Here is an 11,281-nt window from a genome sequence, read left to right as displayed (position 1 = left end):
ATTATTATTATTATTATTATTATTATTATTATTATTATTATTATTATTATTATTATTAAGCTTTATTTATATAGCGCTGTAAATTTACACAGCACTCATCAAATCTTTTAATTAGACGGTTCCCTGCCTTCAGGCTTACACTCTAAGAAGACATGACACAAAAGGAGAATGGAAAGGGGAAGAGGATCAGGTTAGCTGAATGTTAGCTGGTGACAGATGTTAACAGAAGTTGACCAATGCCATAATCATCTTGGTAGATTTTGATATTATTATTGTCGCTGTGTGCCTCCAAGTCATTTTTGACTTCTGACAACTCTAAGGAAAACCTATAATAGCATTCTCTTGGCTAGTTTGTTAAGAGGAGGTTTCCCATTGCAATCCTCTGAGGCTGAGAGTGTGTGACATGCCCAAGATCACCCAGAGATTATTTGTGCTCTAGCTGGTCTCCAAAGGCATTGTCCAGTGCTCAAACCACTACACCAAACTGACCCTTTGTTGGTGGACTACCTTGGTGGAATTACGATGGCCTAGGGAATGATAGGGGGGAGGCTGCAGGTACAGCATCTGACAGGGATGTAGGACATAGGAAAAACAGATTGCCTGTAGTGGGACAATTTTGTGTGCTTGGTCTCATTAGCACAACACAACACTGAAAAAGAAGTGTAGTGTAGTGAATCGATATGATTTTGGATAAAATCCAAAATAAATAAATAAAATGTACAAAAAATTATTTTTGTTGTTTGATGCCTTCATGTTGATTCTGACTTATGGTGAACGTCTCGTAGGGTTTTATTTGCAAGATTTATTCAGAGGAGGTTTGCCATGGCCTTCCTCTATGACTGAAAGAGTATGGCTTCCCTAAGGTCACCCAATAGATTTCTATGGCTTAGTGAGGATTCAAACCCTGGTCTTTCAGAGTCCCCGTCCATCACCCAAACTACTACACTATTCTGGCTCTCAAAAAGTTTTTACTTGGGTTTATGCAAAACATGACTCCTTCAGCAACACAGGCAAGGTCCAGGCACGTTGATTTATTAGATAACTTTCAAGTAGCACAAAAATGTGTATGTATGGGTGCATGAGGGAGAAATTGGTTGTGGCATAAGCTGGCTTATGATTCTATGAAGGCAACATAATGTATTTTGATTTATCTGATCAAACTAGGTATCTTAACAGCTACTAAAACAATTTGTCTTTTAAGTGCATTCATTAGCGTAATCATCTTATTCGTGTTAGGGTACTATACTTGAATATATATATATATATATATACACAAAACACTTTGCAGATTTCAGTAATACTTGAAACCAACAGGATTCTGGAAAGATTAATTGGCTAATTATCAATTTAAAGCTTTAATTGAATGAAATAGCTAGTGCTTAGAGTGAACTCATAGTAAAGTGGCCACAGGAGCAGGAGTCAAGGTCAAAGGAAAAAAAACACCCATTGGTTATGTTCCTTTGAACCATCTCCTAGAGATACCACTTGGGATGAATGAATCTGTCATTTTTGGGTTTTTTGTTTCTCATTTTCTATGTTTTATGTTTCTGCATCATTTTCTGAAGTTATTTTTTTAAAGTCTGCATGAACGGTCATTCCTTTTTGTGTGTCTTTCCCCTAACTTATGTATTTTTGTAGGGTTTTTTTGCATTAATTTTTTTAAATTGGGAAATGCATGACAAATTTTTAAGAAGCACTACTGATGTTTTGGTTTATAAAGTGGGAGTATGGTAAGCTCTTGCCTGAATTCACATCAGTCCAAATCCTGCCCAAATTGTGTGGGAAGGCATCTTTTAGCTCACTATTTGTGTTGTACACAAGCACATGCATGACCTCTAGCCATGTGCTGGACTGAGTGCAGGCTGCTATCAAACTACTCTCAAGCTCATTGCTTGGTGTTGCATCTTGGATATTAATATACAAGCAAACACAGGAAGGTGAGATTCACTTCAAAATCCTAACCACCTAAGTAGCATTTTTTGGTGGTGATTGAATCAAGAGCAACTTCCACCGGGATGGCAGAAACAATTTATTTTTTTATAAAAATAAACTGCAGATGCCTAGCCAGATAAAGAGGAAGTTACACAGTGTGGGACCCCTCCTTCCTTTCAGTGCTATTTTGTTTATTTCTTTCTTTTTTAAATTAGCAAACTATGCCTGTTTCTATTCTTGTTCCTGTCTTCACCCAGGAGGTTGAGGGGATTGGGGATGTTTGGGTTTAATGTCTGAATAATAGACTATGCTGTTTTGTGCTGCTGAAGCTTCTGTTTGGGCTGGAGATTGAATTCAAAAGAAAGGAGTTTCCTCATTTGTTGGGCAGTTGAGGAATGGCAGTTGTTCCTTATCTTACCTTCAGAAAGTACATGGGCCTTCTTCCCTCTTTTCCAAGTCTCTTAAACCCTATGTATATATAGGATTCTAGCTATCTGAAAGACCATATCTTACCATATGAGTCTATCCAAGCAAGGAGATCATTAGAGGAGGAACTTTTCTTGGTCCTACCACCCTCACAATCATATGTGATGGGAACATGGGAGAAAGAATACTTGGTGGCAGCCCTCAGGCCCCTACTATGGACATTAGACTCACTCCTTACTGTCTTCCCATTTGCAGGTGGAAACACCGGTTCTGAAACTGGGGAAATAGAAGAGTACGATACTACTGAATGTTTCATTGCTTTTAAAGTCTATAAGATGAAAATTAATATGACTAGCACTCCTATGCATTAATCCAGGGGTCAGTTTTGCTACCTGGGGGATATTATAAGGTGCACACTATCCAAAGGGTGTCTGGGGAGTGCTTGTGTATATTTTTTAACTAGAAGTGGCTGGAAGCTCATTTTAGTCAATCAATCAATCAATCAATCAACACTTTTACAGCAAAGCCAAGCATCATATCTTGATTAAGAGAAGAATCACTGATCCTGGTAGTTTCCAGAAGCTTGATTCCTGTTTTGAACAACAGTAATATCTATATCTGGCAGTGACAGTGATGGTGGGGTAGTCTTGAGTTTGCAAAAAGAAGCAGGGGGCTCACAGAGTTCATGAGTGACCTGTCATTCACCCCAATGTACAGAATGTCTTTCCTTTTAACTTTAAAATTGCAATTCAGTACCAACTAAATAATACCACCATACTGAAAGGGCCATGTTGTCCATAGGAAAACTCACAATATGGTTAGACAATCTATTTCATACTTTAAAAATTATTAATGCAATGGAATAATTCTTAATCCAAATAAACATGATAAGCACCATGGCAGCAAAAGGAAACTCTAGAGACAGTTGTGCAATACAACATTTTGAACAACCCTCTCCAAAAATCCTACTGATGACTATGTGAAGGAACAACACAAACTACTCTAATAATTTTCCACTGCTGTACACATTGAATTCAAATAGATATAGTCTAAAGCCCAAACTGGTCAACTTGTATTTACTACCCAAACTACACAAACAAGGCAATGCAAAAGATCAATTGCCTCAAGCATTAGAACCCTGACTATAGGGATATCTGGATATATTGACAGTTCTCAAGCCGCATGCCATCAATAGTCCAAGCTACATTAAGAATGTAACTGATTTCCTGAGGGAAATACAGTCCATCTACAACCTCCCAAAGAACACCATCCTAGACACTATGGATGTGGAATCCCTATACACCAACATCTCACAACAAGATGGACTGCAAGCCATCAAGAACACCATCCTGAATGAGGTGAGAGCAGACTGGGCCACCAGATGTGGTGGCCACCAGACTGGGCCTGGGCCACCACTCATAACTACTTCTCTTTTGGGGGCGAAATGTATCTCCAAGTCACATGACATCACAGTATGAAAACATCTTAATGGCTGATCTGGAACAATACTTCCTCAGCACATCCACACAACATCCTCTCATCTAACTATAGTTTCTTGATGACATCTTTGTAATTTGGCTACATGGAAAGCAATCACTTCAGAAGTTCCACCAGGATTCATCCACGTCCACCCCTGCAACACCTAAAGCCTGGAACAATCCACACAAGAAATTCACTTTCTTGACACCATTGTGCAATCAAAAACCCACTAGTGGTTACACATAAACAGATAAATGAATTATTCTCCACATCTGCTGCTCCACACCTTGGTACACCATTGGAAACTTCCTGTCTGTAGGAGTATCCACCCCAAATATTCAATACCTTCCTCTCTCCTGCCTGTACATCCCTTTTTATAAGTTGTGGTGGCCTTTAAACATGTGTTCAGAACATGAGGGAGCATTCTGAAGCAACCCGTTGTTGTTACGAAAAGTCAGCAAATTATCCATTATTTATTATTGTGTTATTTTTACTGCCAGGGAAAGCGAAAGGCACTGATGAGATTTTGTGCCTCAGGTGCCTCCCAAAATTGACAGCTCTTCACTGCTTCTCAGAAGGATTTATGGTGGAGGGATGCCATTTGCTGTTCTGCCTCAGGCAACAAAATGTCTTGAGCCAGGCTTGCCAGTGGTGACGCTTTCTATCTAATAGATTACTTTGACTTTTAAAGCAATTGGTCTCTGTGTGTACTGGGTGTGGGTGTTAATAATTTTGTGTGCTTCATTTAAAACCAATGTCTTTCTACCCACCCGACTCTGATAAATATTGCATATTAGTCACCACAGGTAGCTTCAGTTCTTTCTGTGTGGAAAGGTCACTCTACCTTGAATTTGCCCGTTCTGTTAAGCTGGACATGTGGTGGTGATGATGACTGCACTATTGGTAGATTATTTTATAAATAACTGACTTATTTTGCTTTCATTACAGAAATGCTAACATTTAAAACTTCCCAGCAAGCTAAAAAGTTTTGTTAAAGGGCTTGATTCTCAAACAAGCTAAATCGAAACTGAAGAAAACAAAGTTGGGAAACATCCTGGGGAGGGTTTAGTCAGATCTTGTCTTTGTAGTCTGGAAAGCACAGAGGTTTGTTGCTTTTTCTATCTTTCTGTTTTCTTCACTGTACTGTTATGAACTTTATTAAAGCTCCAGAGATGAGGCAATTGGCTAGATATTACCTGCTAACAGAAACAATGCTTGTGTACACTCTGATTCCTCTGAAGAGACAGACACAAGGCAGGACATGACTTTTGTCTGGGGTGGGCAATAATCCAAGTAGGGGAGATCCAAGCCTTACTCCAGAATGGCAAGTGAAGTGTTTCCTTCTGATCACTTATAGGAAAATAAATTTCTCAGTGCTTAGTTTTGGGAAATGCATTATTTGGACTGGCAAACAGGCTAAGAAGGATGATGACAAAACAGGGTATCAAAACTGTATCAATACATTTGGTGACTAAGGCAAAGGAAGAGATGCTGCTCACTCCTATTCTATTAATAAATGCTAACTGGACTGGCTGTTGATCATGGTACTTGAAGGCAACAAGCTAGGTTAGGATCTACCAGGCAGGCCATGTGCCACACAATTTTCTATCCCAGGTTTCCCACTGACTTTGCTTTAAAGTAGGGAGCAGTCTAGGAGGTGGTCTTCTTTAGCTTTCCAACCAAGTCCAGAATATTGAACAAAGGTAATTATATCTCAATACTAAAACCTGCAGTATATGCAAAAACACAAGAAAAAAAGATCCAGACACATAAGCAACAAATTTGCTAATTTATGAATACATTTTCTGCTTCAGCTTCATCAGGATCAAACACACATGCAGATTAAACAGCTAATGGTTTTCATAGAATCATAGACCTGGAAGAGACCACAGGGGCCATCCAGTCCAAGCCCCTGCCATGCAGGAACACAGAATCAAAACACTCCCAAGAGATGGTCATCCAGCCTTCTGTTTAAAGACCTCCAAAGAAGGAGAGCCCACCACTGTCTGAGGGAGTGTGCTCCACCGTTGAACAGTTTTATTTTAAGCTTTCCCCCTAAAGCCCCCCCTCTCTCTATATATATATATATATATGTGTGTGTGTGTGTGTGTGTGTGTGTGTATAATTTTGATTTGAACTATGGGAAGCCAGTAAATCAATATGTATGATTTTCTGTATGATCCCACAGCAGTAACTAAACACATGATATCAATATCTCATGTATCCTTCCAACAACTCAATGAATTTGTTCATTATTTTTTCCAGTTGACTATGCTGAACAGCATAATTCCATTTACAGTTCTAGGCTGAAGCTTATTTAAAAGAAAAAAGAAGGAGAGTGCACCCCAAAATATGTACAAATACAATCACCCTTGTAGATAATGTCCTTCCAAGATGGGATCTTTACCCTATTCACAGTGTGATCTTAATTATAGTGTAATGTAAGCACCCCAAAATTTCTTATTCTCCATCAAACAGGCTGTCCTTTTCCTTCCACCAAAAAGATAAAAAAGTCATCATAGCCCTTTTTTGTTGGCAGCAGAAACAAAATATTTTCTTTCCTGTAAAAAAAATCCATGAAATTCTTTTTTGTACAAATGTTGAACCTTATGCATCATATTTTTTCAAACTCTTACAAAACAAGTTCTGAAATGTGAAAAATAATCATAAATGTACAAACTCATAATCTTGCCCAGCAGGGAGAAGACCTTTAAAATATTTTGTTCTTGAAGGCAACTTACTTATCAACACATGCATAGACATGAGAAAACATGTTTTGAAATGGATTTAATCTACTTAATAATAGAGAGAAGATAGACCAATGATTCTAAAGGCCTGTTAAAAGGCCACCTTCATCAAACTAGTATTGTAAAACAGAAACTTGAACACAGTGGGTGATAGTATTCAGCTTGGCACTGGCTAGTACAAATATGTTCTTACAAGTCACAGTGCTCTTTAATTTAATTACTTGTCCAGTGTGCTCTCCATGATTATCCCCAAATCCTATTACCAAATGGCTTTTCTTACTTATGTTCTTTTCCTTGGATATCAAGAATCACAAGTGCTTAAATGCAGAGCTTTGAGGCAAGTAAATTTGATTTGACCAATTACTGTAACTATCACCTTGCCCATCTAAGCAGAAAAGATTATTGAGGACGGCAGTGTGACAGTGACATAAATTATATCATGTTTTGCATGCATGTAGTGCAACAAAGAGTCTGGCCTGGGATACAAAATAAGTCAGATTTAGATGCCAAACCTCATTGCTGGGGTGTGAATCCATGACATTAACCGCGCCCCACCCCACATCCCACACACACCCAAAAAAGCAGGCACAGAATCTTTCTTAGATACACCAAAATTTCCTAATTATTTTCTTTGATTTAATCTTACTGTTATTACAATTTCATTAACCAGTTCTTTTGAAGAACACAGGGTACCAATTATGACAGGAAAAATATTCCAAGAAAGGGCATCTCAATAAATCAAAAGAACCCATTTTAAAAAATGGTGAACTACCAGAAGATTTTTCAATTTTTTGTGCAAACTCTAGTTTTTCTGTACAGATGATTTTTATGCTATATAATTTTTTGCACCTCTTTTTAACACTCTTGCAATTTGATCCAATGGAAAGAAAAACATTAAATTATTTAATCTTGTGTGCAAGAATGAAATCATAGATTCACATCCCTAGTGATAAGGCAGCTCTTTGTCATGATGGCAAATGCTATAGTGTAGGTTCACAGTAGAAACTGTAAGTCCAGTTAGGTGAAATGTGGGTCCAGGATAGGAATGGGAAGAATATTCAAAAATACTTTTTTAAAAATGGTTGAAAAACATGTGAAGAAATCCAGATGATAAGACTTGGACTGATGGGAATCTTAAGTCTGTGACTTGGGTTGCATCAGCACTGCAGAATTAATGCAGTTTGACACTGCTTTAACTGTCATGGCTCCATGTTATGAAATCCTGAGATTATTATGTTTTTTTCTGGCATCAGGGAAGGCTAAAAATTTATCAGAAAAGGTTAACTACTACATATACTAAGGTATAAATCTAGAAATTTAGGTTAAAACATTGACACAAAAAACCTGAGTCGACTTATCCACGAGTCAATGTAAGTATTGTATCTAAACTCTTACTTAAAAGAAGGAACTTTCTCCTGGTGAAAAGCAAGAGTATAATATGTGAAGCACCAACTCCCTCTACTCTCTCATGCATCCAAGTCTTAAGTGTATGCACAAAGAGCTATGTCTGCTAGAATTTTGTAAGTTCTTTGATATTGATTTGCTTTTCTTTATCCTTTAGATCCTTTACTATATGCTCCTAAATTTTGCCCTCGTCTTAGGCATGAGTCATAGCAAAAGCCATAATTTTGACCCTAAAACCTGCCCTCAACGTATACATGAAGTTGACGTATAGCCAAGTATATACAGTATCTCACAAAACTACAATTCCCAGTATTCCATAGTATCCAGCAATGTCTGAATAATCTGATGCTCTGAGACATCATGCTGTCTCCTCAGTAGATTTCTCATGCCCAACTATCTTACCTCTTATACCTTTGTCCCTTCCTAAACAAATAGGGAATCAGGTCCATTTGTCTTAAGTCTACATGGTACCACAGTTAAAGTTAAAGAAGGCATAAAGAAAAACTAGTGCCAACAAAACAGTCCACAGTGGAAATCACATAACATGCAAGAGAACAGAACAAAGGTTGTCCCTAGACACATTTTACTCAATAAACTTTGCGAACAAGCCACAGAACAATAGCAAGAATGAAACAGTAAAAGGAAGAAGCAAATATCAATGTCTTTAAAAGAAGAAACCCAAACATCCAAACAGCATTTTTGGTTTTGTGTAATAAAAAAGCACAGAAACATTGACATGGCCATCTACTGTATGTCTGATTTTAATTTTCATGCCAAAAAGGAGAGGGATGAAGAATAAAGAAGACGAAGACTATTTGGAAGACTTTGTTAAGGGTGGCATTTCATAACACAGTGGAAGTTTTGGAAAAAGGACCTTGTAATCCTTTTTTCATGTTTCCTTTATAATAATTTGCTTTGCATGTCTTGAATTGTGACACATGCATGCCTTGTTTATTTATTGAGATACTTTTGTTCTATCCTTCCCATGCTTAGGGCAAGTATTTATCATAAACCATAAACCCAATAAAACAAGTCTTTAAATTACCATTTAAACCCTATGAAATTCAGCAACAATAGAAACTCAGAAATCAACACCGACTCACTTCAGATATAATGATAAAACATTGTTATTCCCATGAAACTCATATTTGTTTGGTACCAGTTCCTCCTCTGCAGAGGAGGAGATTTGGAGATTTAACATTCAGCTTCTAGTTTCCACTGTTTCTATTGCCTCCAAACTCCGAAGTGGACTTAAATCTCCTTTCATTTAAGTGTATCTTGTCCATCATAATGACAAGCACTATTATCATATGGCAAACAGAATGACAAGTTAATCACAATGACAAGCAAATACATATTTCAAAGAACTGGAATTTTGCCTTGTTTTGCTTTTCAAAAAATCCAAATATTTATTTCTGGTTTTAATTTCTCCCCTAAATCAAATATACAGTACTCAAAACTAATATTTTATTCCATATAATCCACCAGAATAAAATAAAATAAAATAAAATACATCAGGTTCTGAAATACTTGGACCATTTGATCATACAAAAATACTATACAAGTTCCTGGAATGGGCTATAATACAATATTGACAAAAAGCAAAAACTCATATTTTCACAGTACAGTGGTACCCCGGGATACGAATGCGCCGGGTTACGAATTTTTCGGGATACGAAAAAATCCCATAGGGATTTATTGCTTCGGCTTACGAAGGTTTCTTCGGGTTACGAAAAAACCGCGGCGCTATTTTCCGCCACCGGAGGGCAGCAGAGAGCTATTTTTCCATTAGCGCCTATGGGAATTCGGCTTACGAAGGTATTTCGGGTTACGAAATTAACCGCGGAACGAATTAATTTCGTAACCCGGGGTACCACTGTAATGGCTTTGTCTAGCATGTGATAAACATAGAAGAAAAAATATTTGACATACTTGGATCTGACAAGATTGAGTCGGTTTTCGGCAAAAATTGGTCACAGCGGACTCCTTGGTAGCCCTCTTTGCACCTGGGAAAAAGGGAAAAATGACAAACATACGCATGCGGTAGTAACAGGCCAATTTCAAGACATCAGTCAACTGAAAACATCAGTCTCAAAGCTGTGTCTGAGCTTAAAATGTTTTCAACCAGGTTAAGCACCAGAGATAGTGGCTTACAAAAATCTAATGAACACTTTTCTGAATGACAACTTTACTGAGAAAATCGAGACGTGTCAGTGGAGTAAACTTGTTAGAGAGACATTGTCTAAGGTGACACTTGGTTCACACAGGGTACTGGCTAGGTTCAATGGGCCTTCATTGAGTCTTATTGTTGCTGCAAAGAAAATGAGGCTATCCATATCCATCTGATATATAAGATCAGCAGCATGGGAGTTGCTTCAGTGTGGTAGGATCCTTCTTATGGAAGTGGTATTCACAATATTAACTTAATATTAATTTGAGGAAGTTGCACCACACTGAAATAGTTCCATTTCTGCTAGACATGACTTTGGAAAAAACTATAAAACTGGATACATTGTCTTGTATCTGCACACTATACAGAGGATCAATAATGGAGGGAGTATGCTACATTTTAGGGATGTTTGTCTGCCGTTGTCACTTTTTGCATAAGGAAGTCTTGATATATTTCTTATGAACCTTAAGATTACTCAGTATACCCTTTGAAAACTACTATATTACACCATAATTGTGCTAGATATTTTAAACTAAAGATCAGTTCAGCCACTTTTGAGCTCATACAAGCTGAAAACCAATGTTGTTCTTTTCAAGAATGAGCATAACATAACAATGGTTCTGTTTTAATCACATATCATTATCCTGGATCTCACATCTGAACTCAGATCTCAGTAGTCCAAATACAGTGCTTGATGTTGCCTTTTTCAAGGGTAAGAGAATCAACAGATGGGCATCCACAACTGAACCAGATCAAAAGAACTGCAGACCTAGATTTTGGGTCTGCCTTAGGCAGCCTGAGATGTGTCTTATGGAGATTCCAAAAAGAGTATTTTAATTTTTCTGTGTAAATTTTTACATTGTATATCTAAAATGGAATACCTCACCACACCCCCAGCAATTTATCAAGTATACTTGTGCCAATGCAGCCAGGAGCACCACAAAGCTAAAAATCTCAGAAAGCTTAAACTAATAAATTATGGGAAATCCCCCTACTCCCACTCCCCTCGTGCTGTCTATAAAGGTTTTGTTGGGGGGGGGGGGTTGCCAGCAATTAGTACTTTATTCTTCCTTGAAGCTGGCTTAAATGAAAGCATCCACAGCCAGCTTCTAAACACAATTTG

General features: G+C 37.7%; 1 protein-coding gene across 1 annotated transcript in view; it reads right to left on the bottom strand.

Annotated features, from left to right (window-relative positions):
• Window positions 1–11,281, bottom strand: part of NRG3 (neuregulin 3) — a 764,487-nt gene that overhangs the window by 205,091 nt on the left and 548,115 nt on the right. Inside the window, exon 3 of the mRNA XM_042461138.1 lies at window positions 9,921–9,994. Within this exon, the coding sequence (XP_042317072.1) occupies window positions 9,921–9,994 (74 nt within the window). The remainder of the gene's footprint in view (window positions 1–9,920; window positions 9,995–11,281) is intronic.

Source organism: Sceloporus undulatus, chromosome 3 (assembly GCF_019175285.1).
Source record: "Sceloporus undulatus isolate JIND9_A2432 ecotype Alabama chromosome 3, SceUnd_v1.1, whole genome shotgun sequence".
NCBI lineage: Eukaryota > Metazoa > Chordata > Lepidosauria > Squamata > Phrynosomatidae > Sceloporus > Sceloporus undulatus.
Note: the sequence above shows the minus strand (reverse complement) of the source record. Positions and strands in the feature narration are given on the sequence as shown.